Source organism: Theobroma umbraticum, unplaced genomic scaffold, assembly GCF_002168275.2.
Source record: "Theobroma umbraticum cultivar Fairchild unplaced genomic scaffold, ASM216827v3 scaffold_81.0, whole genome shotgun sequence".
NCBI classification, from domain to species: domain Eukaryota; kingdom Viridiplantae; phylum Streptophyta; class Magnoliopsida; order Malvales; family Malvaceae; genus Theobroma; species Theobroma umbraticum.
Window position 1 is genome coordinate 857021 of NW_018397268.1, and position 14244 is coordinate 871264.

Below are 14244 nucleotides of genomic sequence, written 5' to 3' on the forward strand. Positions count from 1 at the left end.
GTTCAGGTAGTGCCATCTTACAGAAATTGTGTAGGCTTAAGCCGCCATGAAACATACCATCCGTTGGCCTCCTTCCGGTGATCATCTCCAAGAGCAGAATCCCATAGCTGTATATATCACCTTCTGGAGACACAGCCCCACCCATGCCATATTCTGCAACAATTTGTTATAAAGTCAATACTTCTTTTAATGCCAACCATTTGTTTTTAGCTCTAATTACGAGTTGGGACTTGAGATTGTGCAACTTATTTAATAAGGAGTTTAATAGTTGTTAATATGAAAATAGCAATGTTACAAATTATAAATTAAATCAATAGGATTTCGTTAAATTATAATTACGACTTTCAACAGAAGAGAGATTTGTAAAATTTCACCTGAGGGAACATAACCAATTGTTCCCTTCATCATTGAGGAACTTGCTGGATCATTATCCATGGCGTCTGTGTCGCTGGACAGAAGCTTAGCCAATCCAAAGTCGGTGACATGTGCAACCATGTCATCATCAAGAAGAACATTGGAAGGCTTTAGATCACAGTGGACAATTACCACCTCACAATTGTGATGAAGGTAATCTATTGCATTGGCTACATCTATGGCTATGTCTAACCTTTGAACAAAGTTCAAATACCTTGACTCATGTTGCTCATGAAGCCAACTGTCCAAGCTACCATTAGGGATGAATTCGAAAACTAAAGCCTTGAAATCATTGCCTTGGTAATCAATGCTTGAGCAGGAAGTTATAATTTTGAGAAGATTCCGATGTCGAACTTTCCTCAAAGCCTTGCATTCAACCGCGAAGCTCTTTGCAGCGCCACGGTTTTGAAGGTTTAGTACCTTCACTGCAACAGGTTTTTCTTGCCGATGAAGAACTCCTTTATACACAGAGCCAAAACTTCCCACACCAATCAAGTTGGAAGATGAAAAACCACCAGTTGCTTGCAGAAGCTCTTTGAAGGATACCCGCAAGTAGCCATCACCCAACAAAGCTGCAGGCATAAGCTTCTTTCCAGACCTTTTTCTGCAACAACAAATGAAAAGAAGCACGAGCAAAATAGAGGCAATTACAATGCCAAGGATCAAAATAATGATGGCCTTGGTCGATAGAGCATTCTGTTTTTCCCTTGGCTTCGGATTTATGCACTTTGGGAGCTTTATTTCAGGTATCCCTCCACAAAGATTTTTGTTTCCCACAATTGAAAATCCACTAGATTTATTGAAAACCCCTCTTTTCGGAACTTCACCTTCGAAGTGATTGAAAGAAAGGTTCAAATTGCTTAAAAATGGAAGTTTTTCTAATTCGTGTGGTATGGTACCTGATAGATTATTGCGAGCAAGATTTAAAAATTCAAGAGATCTCAAAGAGCCAAAAGACAAGGGAATGCTACCTATAAAGAAGTTTCCTGCCATGTCAAGTTCCACTAATTGAGAACACTTGCCCAGTGTCTCCGGAATTTCACTAGAGAATTTATTTTCATAAACAAATAATGCAACCAGGTTCTTTTGGTTACCAAAATCTGATGGAAGTGGACCGGTAAATGAGTTGTAAGACATGTTAACCAAAATCAAACTTGTAAAAGCACTAAATAGTTGATCTGGTATACTACCGCTAAGTTTATTTTCAGCAATATTCAACGTTTGCATATTTTTACAATTTTTAAAAGAAAGTGGAATTCTTCCTTCAAAATTGTTATTATATAAAAAAAGATCCAACAAACGAGAAAGGTTGCCAATAAAAGATGGGATTTCACCAAAAAAGTTATTCGAACTGAGAACCAATCTTTGAAGATTTTGAAGTTTCCCAATAGAAATTGGAAGGGTACCCGTCAAGGCAGATCTCGTCATATCTAGAAGATTTAGGCCCACAAGATTACCAATTTCATCCGGAATATTTCCATAGATCGAGTTCCATCCCATATAAAGCATGCTGAGCTGGATTGATAAATTGCCTATGGACTGTGGCAATAGGCCACCAAATCGATTATTCTCCATATTCAAAACTTGTAATAGGCTACAATTGCTCAAAGAAGAAAGAAAATCCAAGTCTCTTGTCTTCCCATTTCCAAAGTTGTTGTCGCCTATATTGAGCCATTCAAGTTTCTTGAGGTTTCCCAAATCTTTAGGAACAGATCCGCTGAAACTATTGAAAATAATGTCCAATGTCTCTAGATTAGACATATTAGATATTGACCTTGGAAGAGTTCCAATTAATTGATTAAATCCAATAGTAAAGACTCGAAGATTTGGAAAAGAAACACCTATTATATCTGCAAGACTCCCTGAGAAATTGTTCATAGACAAGTCAATCATTTCCAAGGAAGAAAGATTGTGAATTGAGAGAGGAAGAGTACCGGTCAGGTTGTTGGCACTGAGAAAAAGAATTCTCAATTTTATGGCGCTGCCCAGAGCATCAGGGATATTTCCCTCCAAATGATTATAAGAAATCGACAGTTGCCACAATGATGAAAGATTTCCTAACGAAGATGGAATGCCCCCAACCAAATTGTTGACACCCAAGGAGAGTACGCGGAGTTTCGGCAAATCACCCAGTTGGAAAGGAACTTCACCAGTGAGGTTATTACGCAACAAAGCAATCCCTTGGAGTTTTGAGCAATTGGCAAGCTCGACAGGGATCTTTCCATGGAGATTATTTTGAAACAGATGAAGAACACGCAACCGCCTTAGGTAGCCAACTTCCTTGGGTATGTTACCATGCAATCTATTATCAGACAGATTAAGTCTTCTGAGGAAGGTTAAGTTGCCAATCGAAGGAGATAAGGACCCAGTTAGTTTCAAACCAGGCAACTCCAGAGCAGTGACCCTCTGGTGGCGACGACCACATGTAACACCTTGCCACTCACAGAAGTGGAGAGAAGCATTCCATGAAACGAGAGCTCCTGGATAAGCACCAACAAGCTGATCCTTTATTGAAAGCAAAGCGATTCTGTCAGTTTCGTTCCCCAAGGCCAATGTAAATTTCAGGGATCCTGGTAGGAATAAGCTAAGTACAATAACAAAGCAAACAAACAAGTTAATGTCAAGGATGCATATGTTTCCTAAGCATGATTTTCCCATTTTCTTTGAAGAAAATTAGCTGGGGAGAGGAATTGAATTGAGCAACAAGCAGATTTTATAATTACATGAATCTTGACTGCTTTTAGCACCAGTAGTCTAACATTTATCACTTTCATACCTAGTCTAGAAAAACTTGTCCTCGGCTCGAGGACTTGTTGGCTCTAGCTGTAGGGAGAAGACTTCCATGACGAAATGGGAAACTATTAAATTTTATGGTACTAATTATCACCATTAAATTAAATTGTGACAGCTTCTAAGCTATGAATGATGCTATAAGACTTACCCCTAAATAATAAAAACAATTCTTTAATTATAATATGCATTTTTATATTTTGATCATATTTAATTAAGTTTTTTTTCATTTTTTATATTCAATTGAAACTTTTTTTTTTTTTCAATTGTACTCTTCTCTTGTAACGGAAAGGTAACGAATATTATATCTAGTGTCATTTGCTATATACATGAAATTTAATGAGAGTGTATTGACCGGATGCAAGAAAGATTGATGAAATGGAATTTTTGTTGATGATACATGTCAAGACACAAGGATTAATGATGATAAGCTTCCATCGATATGACGTGTCATATCATAAACTTTTATTGTGTCTAATTAATACGTCCCGTCATATTTTTAGTATACAAAAAATGAAAATTCAATTAAATAGAATAAAAGAATAAGAGTTCATTTAGATGCAAATAAAACAAAAGACTTAATTGGATATGATAAAAATATTAAGACTCAATTAAAAAATTTATATAATTTATAAACTTTTTAACTATTTAAACCTAAGAGTTATCTCGAACTTTAGGTGGAATCCACATTGTAGAAATTTAAGTTGTTCAAATTTTCAATTGTATAGCCTATACTTAATCAATCAAGCTAGCAGGGAAATTTCTCCCCACTCCTATCTAATTTTCCCAAGCAAATCGACAAAGAGAAAAGTTACTTTAATAAAGCCGAAAGAGAATAGATAGAAAAGAGAGAAAAGCCAGCTTAATACCCACTTGCTTCAATCAGGAACCACCCATGCAATTGCTTAATCATTTTTTTATTACCAAAGCTGATAGAAAATTTAACCAGATCGAATCAACTTTTCATTGATCCAAGACCCAGACCAACCGCCATTGGAGAAGTCTCACAAAAGTCAATAATACAGAAGGGGTCTTTTGTCACTATACTTTACCAACCCTCTGCTCGAACTAGTGTCCGCGTTTGACAATGGGGATTGCTTGTGAAAGCAACTAGCTACAGAAATTTTTAGTTAAGATTTATACTAATTTGATGTAATATAATTGCTGAATGCAGGACCTTTGACCATCTCAAATATAATTGAATTATCTGAAAATTGGGACGGTGGAGTGAAGTGAATCGATTGAAATTTTCAAAACTAACTCTAGTTGATGATTGCATATTTGGCAGATGATTTTAAAGGTCTCTCGACTCTTGAGGAGAAGATGAAGGAAAACCAATCACCAATAGTCAGAAATGTATCTGTTTCAATTTCCGAAGCCAGATCTTTTGAAATTTCTGGAAACAATCCTTGTCTACATGATCTGAATACATACCAACATAGGCCTGCTGCTCCTGCCTATCTTCTGTCCCCGCCATATCCGACGCAACCTTGCCTTAGTTGCATGCAGTTGTGTGATCGTATCATCTTTGATTCCTTTTCTTTCACCAGGTGCTTCAGCAGAGCATGCAACTCCGACTTGTAGTGAAAGAGACCAAGCACTCTCATATCTCCCCTTCCAAGACTATGATTCTACAGAATATTTTGATAAGCCAATTCACTGGCTTAAGGAGAAGTTAAAAAGCAAAACCAATCACACCAGAAATATAAATTTCTGCAGACAATCCTACTTTAAATGATTTTAAAACATGCAAAACAAAGTTCAAATATCAATTATTGATACGAAACATCAAGTCAAAGTTTCATTCTGATTCACCAACAGCTGCTACCTATCTCCTGTCCTTTCTATGGATCCCAGTCCGAAGCAACCTTGCCTTGGTTGGAAGTAGTTCTGTGATAGCATCTTTGCTTCCCATTCTTTCACCAGGTGCTTCTGCAGAGCATGCAGCTCCAATTGTTAGTGAAAGAGACCAAGCACTCCCATATCTCCCCTTCCAAGACTATGATTCTACAGAATATTTTGATAAGCCAATTCATTTAACAAAATTAAATAAATATCTGAATATAGAAAAACCAAAGAAATATCTGATAAGTCAATTTCTTCTCTGTATGTTCCAATTAAGTTGGTATCGGAGGCGTAAACGTTAGCTCTAGGATGTTACCTTATGAAATTTTGTAGCTTAGAGCTGCTGAAGGAGTTTCCTTAACGAGAAAATTTTCCTGCATCAGAGGATCAAGTAGTAAGCCAGCTAAACAGAGTTTGCTGGTAGTTGATGTAATATTTGTACGATGAATTGATGACTAACGAGCGAGACTTCCTTGTTTATCGCTGTCTAGTACAGGGCAGGCATTCGACTTTAATTCAGGATTGTCAGCAGATTTTTTTCATTATTTCTCTTGAGAAAAATGGCATACGAGGGCATCTCCAGCGACTGTGATTATTGAGGGAGGGAAGAGTTTTTGCTAATGAAGCTTTTCCAAATATTGTTTAGGAGCACAAGCCAAAAGTGAGATCAGTTTGATTGCATGTCTCAAACATTTACTGTCTGCAGGATGTCTTGATTGTGGTTGCGGAGAAAATGTATACTGTTGATGTCGAGTTAAGACCATTAACTTAATTGTTTTTGGAAAGGTGTATTTATTGTCATTAAGCTGACAAGCCATTGAACGTCTCTGGCATAGACTTCTGATGGCTTAAAATTCCACCTTAAGCATGAAGATTGACACTGTACAATTGCACTTTGAGGTTGCTTCAGAGGTGAAGCAGTTCCTTCAAATCTAAACCTATCCGAGCTAATCAAAAACAGAGGAAGCTCTCTACCTTTAAACGAAAAGCAGAAGGTAAGCATAAACCAAATCACACAACAGGACATCTCAATCCCAAAGCCCAAAGTCATCATCTAAAAGAAAACAATAGCCGCCTCCTAAGCAAAATCGGAGGTTGAGCAGAGGAGGAGACTGAAGATTCCAATCTGAAGCAACTCAAAATCGATGGCCATTAAGTTAATTTTAATGATCTTTTCAGGCCTCAGCTCTCTTTCTCGAAACATTGCTTCCTAGCCTATGCTACTATATTCAAAAAGGTCAAGTTGACTGCTTTTCCAAGTTTGTAGAAGAAATTATTTCTGTTCGCACCAAGGATTGTCTATAAAATAAGGTTCTACCCACAAACAGTGTGTGTTGATGTGTGTCTTGTTTAAGATATTAAATTCAGACAATTAGTGTAGCTAATTCTTCGCATGTCGCACTGAAGTAAGCATCAAGCGCGATCGTTTCACTGTTCTCTCTAGTCCTTCTAACACACTCTGTGACTGTGAAGTATTTTGAGTGATTAAATAGAATGGATCCTGTTGATTGATGTGTTGAGCAAATTGAAGCCAATATCATAAATTTCTTCAGCTATGGGAATTGAAAAAGGATAGAAGGAGAATTCTTAAAAAACAAAAAGGAAATTGCATACTTCTTACTACTTTCAATTCCAAATCAAAGTTTTAGGTTACTTTTATTTCCTATCCATTACAAATGATGGAAAGGAGTTAAAGGAAGAGACCAAAGGGCTTGAGGAGAAGTCAAAAGGCAAAACCGATCACACCAGAAATATAAATTTCTACAGACAATCCTAGTTTAAACGATTTAAAACATGCAAAACAAAGTTCAAATATCAATTATTGATATGAAACATCAAGTAAAAGTTTGAATCTGGTTCACCAGCTGCTGCTGCCTATATCTTGTCCCTTCGATGGATCCCAGTATGAAGCAACCTTGCCTTGGTTGCAAGTAGTTCTGTAATAGCATCTTTGATTCCCATTCTTTCACCAGGTACTTCTGCAGAGCATGCAACTCCTATTTTGGCAAAAGAAACCAAACTCTCCAACATCTCTCCTTCCATGTTCAGCCGACTTCTTGATCTCTCGTTGTTTTCACTAATTTGTTTGAGCAGGCGAAAATCGAGAATCTCCTTCAACCTTTCAGGCAGTGCTACCTTACAGAAATTGTGAAGGCTTAAGTCACCATGAAACATACCATCCGTTGGTCTCCTTCCAGTGATCATCTCCAATAGCAGAATCCCATAGCTATATATATCACCTTCTGGAGACACTGCCCCTCTCATGCCATATTCTGCAACAATTTGTTATACACTCAAGACTTCTTTTAACAACAACCATCTGTTTTTAGATCAAAGTAAGACTGATAACAACAATTGTACAGATTATAAGTTAAATCAGCAAAATTTCGTTAGATTGCAATTATGATACTATGATTATGATATTCAAAGACAACAGAAGATACATAAAATTTTACCTGGGGGAACATAACCAATTGTTCCTTTCATCATTGAGGAGCCTGTTTGATCATTACCCATTGTGTCTGTGTCGCTAGACAAGAGCTTAGCCAATCCAAAATCAGTGACATGTGCAACCATGTCATCATCAAGAAGAACATTGGAAGGCTTTAGATCACAATGGACAATTACCGCCTCGCAATTGTGATGAAGGTAATCTATTGCATTGGCTACATCTACGGCTATGTCTAACCTTTGAACAAAGTTCAAATACCTTGACTCATGTTGCTCATGAAGCCAACTGTCCAAACTACCATTAGGGATGAATTCGAAAACTAAAGCCTTGAAATCATTGCCTTGGTAATCAATGCTTGAGCAGGAAGTCATAATTTTGAGAAGATTCCGATGTCGAACTTTCCTCAAAGCCTTGCATTCAGCCATGAAGCTCTTTGCAGCGCCACGATTTTGAAGGTTTAGTACCTTCACTGCCACAGGTTTTTCTTGCTGATGAAGAACTCCTTTATACACAGAGCCAAAACTTCCCACACCAATCAAGTTGGAAGATGCAAAACCACCAGTTGCTAGTAGAAGCTCTTTGTAGGATACCCGCAGGTAGCCATCACCAAACAAAGCAACAGGGATAAGCTTCTTTCCAGACCTATGTTTGCAGCAATGAACGAAAAGAAGCACGACCAAAATAGAGGCAATTAGAATGCCAAGGATCATAACAATGATGGTTTTGACTGACAAAGCAGTCCCCTTTTTCCTTGGCTCCTGATTAAAGCAGTTTGGGAGTTTTATTTCAGGTATCCCTCCACAGAGATTTTCGTTTCCCACAACTAAAAATCCACTAGATTTATTGAAAACCCCTTTTTTCGGAACTTCACCCTCCAAGTGATTAAAGGAAAGGTTTAAACTGCTTAAAAATGGAAGTTTTTCAAGTTCATGTGGTATGGTGCCAGACAAGTTATTGCAAGAAAGATTTAAAGTTTCCAAAGATTTCAAAGAGCCTAAAGACAATGGAATGCTGCCTTGGAAAAAGTTTCTAGCCATATCAAGTGACGTTAATCCAGAACACTCACCAAGTGTTTTCGGAATTTCACCCGATAATTTATTTTCATAAACAAATAATCCTACCAGGTACTTTAGATTACCAAAATCTGATGGAAGGGGACCCGTCAACAAGTTGTAAGATATGTTAACTAGAATTAAACTTTTAAAAGCACCAAATAATTGATCTGGTATATGACCGCTAAATTTATTTTCGGAAAGAAACAAGTTTTGCATATTTTTGCAATTTCTAAGGGCAAGTGGAATTTTTCCTTTAAAATTATTAATATCTAAATAAAGATCAAACAATCGAGAGAGGTTGCCAATGAAGGATGGGATTTCACCTGAGAAGTTATTCCAACTAAGAAACAATCTTGCAAGATTTTGAAGCTTCCCAATAGAAGTTGGAAGGCAGCCCTCGAGAGCATTTCTCCTCATATCTAGAACAGTTAGGCTGACAAGATTGCCAATCCCTTCAGGAACATTTCCCGAGATCTTATTCCATCCGATGTAAAGCCTATTGAGTTGGATTGATAAATTGCCTATGGATTCTGGCAACAGGCCACCTAATCGATTCACCTCTAGTTCCAACATTTGCAATAGGCTACAATTGCTTAAAGAAGAAAGAAAATCCAGGTCTCCTGTTTTCCCATTTCCAAAGTAGTTGCCGCCAATCTTGAATTCTTGAAGATTCTTGAGGTTTCCCAAATCGTTAGGAACAGATCCACTAATACCATTCATAGAGATGTCAAACATCTCCAGATTAGACATATTAGATATTGACATTGGAATAGTTCCAAATAGATGGTTTCCTCCAATAGCAAAGTATCGAAGATTTGGAGAAAGAATGCCTAATGCAGCTGCAAGACTTCTTGAGAAATTGTTCATACCCAAGTTAATCATTTCCAAGGAAGAAAGATTGTGAAATGAGAGAGGAAGAGTACCAGCCAGGTTGTTGGCACCGAGAAAAAGAATTCTCAAGTTTAAGGCCCTGCCCAGAGCATCAGGGATATTTCCCTCCAAATGATTATAAGAAAGCGAGAGCTTCCACAATGACGTCAAGTTGCCTAAAGAAGATGGAATACCCCCAACTAAATTGTTGGCACCCAAGGACAGTATGATAAGATTCGGCAAATCACCCAACTGGAAAGGAACTTCACCAGTGAGGTTATTATGCAATAAAGCAATCGCTTGGAGTTTTGAGCAATTGGCAAGCTCTACAGGGACTTTTCCATGGAGATTGTTTTGAAACAGATGAAGAACACGCAACCGCCTTAGGTAGCCAACTTCCTTGGGTATGTTACCTCTCAAGCTATTGTCAGAGAGATTAAGTTCTCTGAGGAAGGTTAAATTGCCAATCGAAGGAGACAAGGATCCAGCTAATTTCAAACAATCCAAGTCCAAAGCAGTGACCCTCTGGTGGCGACGACCACATGTAACACCTTTCCACTCACAGAAGTGGAGAGAAGCATTCCATGAATCGAGAGCTCCTGCACCAACAAGTTGATCCTTTATAGAAAGCAAAGATATTCTGTCAGTTTCGTTGCCCAAGGCGAATGCAAATTTTAGGGATCCTGCTACCAATAAGCTGAGTATAATAACAATGGAAACAAGCAAGTTAACCATCTTCTTTGAAGAAAATTAGTTGGGGAGAGGAATTGAATTGGGCAACAAATAGGTTTAACCGTTCATGTCCTGCCAAATTGCTTAGCTATAGGCCTAATCATCATAGCTGAAGACTACTCGTTTGGCCCGCCTGGAAATTTCATCCATGAGAGCTGTACATATAAGTAAACGGACATGGAAAATCAGCGTCAATATCCAATCAGAACGTTGACAAGAAATCAAATTGACTGTCAAAGTCTTCCACCCAAAAAGGACGGTTCTTCGCTACCAGAACACAGTCCCCCATAGATTAGAAACAGAACTTCGTCTTCTCTTTTGGACCAAGAACAGGAACTACACTACCAAGAATTAATAAAATTTTATAATTACATGAATCATGAATGCATTTAGTACGAGTAGTTTAACATTGATCACTTTCCATAGCTAGTCCGCAGTAGGCTCAAGAGCTTACTGGGTGATGACTTCCATGACGAAAAGGGAAACTACATTGCGCATACTATAGTTTTATAGTACTAAATTATTACTATTAAATTAAATTTTCATAGCTTCTCAATCTATGATATAAGAGTTGCATCAAAACAATAAAAAAATTCCAAACTATACGCCTTTTTTTGCTATTAAGTTCTTATATTTTTATTGTACTCAATTAGGTTCTTTTTTTAATTTGTATTATTTGTATCCAATTAACCAATCTCTATTTTTTTAATTTACCCAATTAAGTCCTTATCCCTTAACAAAAATGTAATGGATGTTATACACAACGATAGCTTCACTTATACATGCAATTTGACATGTCATGCACGGACTAAACACAACAAGAATTAATGATGTAGAATTTCTTCTGACGTGATATACCACATCATCGATTCTGTTGCATTTAATCAATACGTGCATCTCTTCAAATTTCATAAATACAACAGGTGACAGTTGTTGGGAATATTATTATATTTTCTTTTAAGAGATAAGAGCTCGATTAGGTAAAATAATATATTATTTTATAGAACAGATGTTTAATTAGACACAAAAAAAATAATTGAGTACAATAAAAATATAAAAATTTAATTACGAAAATTCATACACTTCAAAGTTTTTTTTTTTTATTATTTAAGTCCAACAGTTATTATATTATCCATTTGTATAGATTATACTTAATCAATCAAGCCAGCAGGAAAATTTGCCCATAGTCTTTGATAATTTTCCAAAGTAAATCGACAAAGAAAAAAGTTACTTCAACAAAGCCGAAAGAGAAAAGCCAGCTTAATCCCAGCTTGCTTCAATCGGGAACCACCGATTCAATTGCTTAATCATTTTTCTTATTACCAAAGTTGATAGAAAATTTAACGAGAATTAACATTTCATTGATCCAAGACCCAGACCAACCGCCATTGGAGAAGTCTCATAAAAGTCATAATAAAGAAGGGGCCTTTTCTCACTGTACGTTACCAACTCTCCGCTCAAACTCGTGCCCGCCTTTGACAATGGGGATTGCTCGTGAAAGCAACTAGCCACAGAAATTTTTAGTTAAGATTAGTTCAGATCTACAACAATTTGATGTAATATAATTGCTGAATCCAGGACCCTTGACCATCTCATAAATACTTGAATTATCAGAAAATTAGGATGGTGAAGTTATGTGAATAAATTGAAATTTTCAAGTCTTGATTACAACATTATAGAGAGATATTTATGTCAATAATGTTGAGAAAAACTCATCCAACATTCAAAATTATCTTAGTACATAATTTATTCACATGATTCATTCAACTCACTCAATATCATATTTAAGATTAAACAATATCACACAATGAAGGATTGGGTTTCACGGGAGAAGGCTTCCATGACGACGAAAAGGGAAACTAAGTTGCCCATACTAAAGTTTTATGGTACTAATTATTACTATTGAGTTAAAGGCATAATGTTCCAAAGAGTTTTTAAAATATTTTTAAAAATATAAATAAACATTTATTTTTTTTATTGTCCTCAATTAAACTCTGGTACTTTTATTTTAGATCTAATAAGCCCTTAGGTTTAATGATTGACATATTAATATTAGTTAAAATGTTACTTATCATTTTATATCTATATAAAACTAACATGACATTAACGTGCATGGTGAAAAAAATCACATAGTTATGTTATTATATTAAATTAACATATCACATCATCATCAATTATAATATATCAACATATCATATTATGATCAATTATAATATATTAGCATTTAACGTTAGCATCATACGGCACAAAATGACAATGGGTATTTTGATGCTTGTTTGGTCTGGCTTTTTTTCAGCTTATCTATATCTTAAAAGCAAAAGCCAAGCCAAACAAAAATTTAAAAAAAAATTAAAAACTTTTATTCTAAAAAAAAAGCTAAGCCAAACAGATAGTCAATTATTAATTATAAAAACTTATTTGACTTAATAGGAGATTTAATGGCTCACAAGATTGCCAATCCCTTCAAGAATATTTCCTGAGATCTGATTAAATCCCATAAAAAGCATGTTGAGTTGGATTGATAAATTTCCTATGGATTCTGGCAACAGGCCACCTAATCGATTCACCTCTGCATCCAATAAATGTAATAGGCTACAATTGCTTAAAGAAGAAAGAAAATCAAGGTCTCCAGTCTTCCCATTTCCAAAGTAATTGTGGCCAATCCTGAACTGTTGAAGATTCTTGAGTTTTCCAAATCGTTAGGAATAGATCCGCTGAGACCATTCGTACCAATGTCAAAGTTCTCCAGATTAGACATATTAGATATTGACATTGGAATAGTACCAATTAATTGATTTCCTCCAATACCCAAGGATCGAAGATTTGGAAAAGGAATGCCAATTACAGCTGTAAGACTCCCTGAGAAATTATTTGCAGTCATCATAATCTCTTCCAAGAAAGAAAGATTGTGAATTGAGAGAGGAAAAGTACCAACCAGGTTGTTGGAACCGAGATAAAGGTTTCTCAAGTTTGAGGCCCCGCCTAGAGCATCAGGGATCTTTCCTTCCAAATGATTGTAAGCAAGCGAGAGAACCCGCAATGACGAAAGGTTTCCTAAAGAAGATGGAATACCCCCAACTAAATTGTTAGCAGCCAAGGAGAGTTCGATGAGTTTTGAAAAATCACCCAACTGGAAAGGAATTTCGCCAGTGAGGTTATTTTGCTTTAAATGAATTGTTAGAAGGTTTGAGCAATTGGCAAGCTCTACAGGTATTCTTCCATGGAGACTATTTCGAAACAACTCAAAGACACGTAGTCGCCTTAGGTAGCCAACTTCCTTGGGTATTTTACCTTGCAATCTATTATCAGATAGATTAAGTCTTCTGAGGAAGGTTAAATTGCCAATTGAAGGAGACAAGGACCCAGCTAGTTTCAAACCAGACAACTCCAGAGCAGTGACCCTCTGGTGGCGACGACCACATGTAACACCTTGCCACTCACAAAAGTGGAGAGAATCATTCCATGAATCGAGGGCTCCTGGATAAGCACCAACAAGCTGATTCTTTATAGAAAGCAAAGCTATTCTGTCAGTTTCGTTCCCCAAGGCCGATGCAAATTTCAGGGATCCTGGTACCAATAGGCTGAGTATAATAACAAAGCCAACAAGCAAGTTAATCTCGAGGATGCATATGTTTCCTAAGCATGATTTATCCATTTTCTTAGGAGAAAATTAATTAGCTGGGGAGATGAATTGAATTGAGCAACAAGCAGATTTAATTGTCCATGTCCTCGCAATTCTCTTACCACCTGCCAAAAAAGGCTTTAGAATTGGTTGGCTATAGGCCTAACCATTATAGCCGAAGACTACTCGTTTTCCCCTGCAGAAACTTCCATCCATGAGAGGTCCACATGGAAGATCAGAACGTTGGAAAGAATAACATTGACTGTGTAAGTCTGCTCCCAAAAAGGACAGGTCGTCGCTACAAAAAAAAAAAAAAACACTACGAAACTGAAATTTGTCTTCTCTTTTGCTTTTCACTTTTCAGACCAAGAATAAGGAACAACACTTCCAAGAATTGATGAAATTTTATAATTACATGAATCTAGACCGCTTTTAGGATGACTAATTCAACAGTTGACTTAAGA

General features: G+C 36.7%; 2 protein-coding genes across 2 annotated transcripts in view; both read right to left on the reverse strand.

Moving 5' to 3' along the window:
* The window catches only part of LOC110425013 (uncharacterized), a 9988-nt gene extending 6895 nt beyond the window's left edge, over positions 1–3093 (reverse strand). The window contains exon 1 of the mRNA XM_021439766.2: positions 375–3093. Coding sequence (XP_021295441.2) covers positions 375–3072 — 2698 coding nt within the window. The 5' untranslated portion in view covers positions 3073–3093. The remainder of the gene's footprint in view (positions 1–374) is intronic.
* A 3578-nt stretch (positions 3094–6671) lies between these two features.
* On the reverse strand, positions 6672–14244 carry LOC110425011 (uncharacterized). The gene is made up of 3 exons (XM_021439764.2): positions 12770–14244; positions 7506–10161; positions 6672–7322 (listed from the first exon to the last, which is right to left on the reverse strand). Exons 1-3 carry the CDS (start codon positions 13811–13813, stop codon positions 6925–6927), a joined length of 4098 nt encoding a protein of 1365 aa, XP_021295439.2. The 5' UTR covers positions 13814–14244; the 3' UTR covers positions 6672–6924.

What these genes read in the sequence shown, in the direction of transcription:
- LOC110425011 (XM_021439764.2), bottom strand. Translation starts at nt 13,813, where the DNA reads ATGGATAAATCATGCTTAGGAAACATATGCATCCTCGAGATTAACTTG. An exon ending in TGGAGACCTTGATTTTCTTT is followed by an intron (nt 10,162 to 12,769) that starts CTTCTTTAAGCA and finishes TCTTCAAAGAAG; the next exon opens with ATGGTTAACTTGCTTGTTTC. An exon ending in AATTGGTTATGTTCCCCCAG is followed by an intron (nt 7,323 to 7,505) that starts GTAAAATTTTAT and finishes AAATTGTTGCAG; the next exon opens with AATATGGCATGAGAGGGGCA.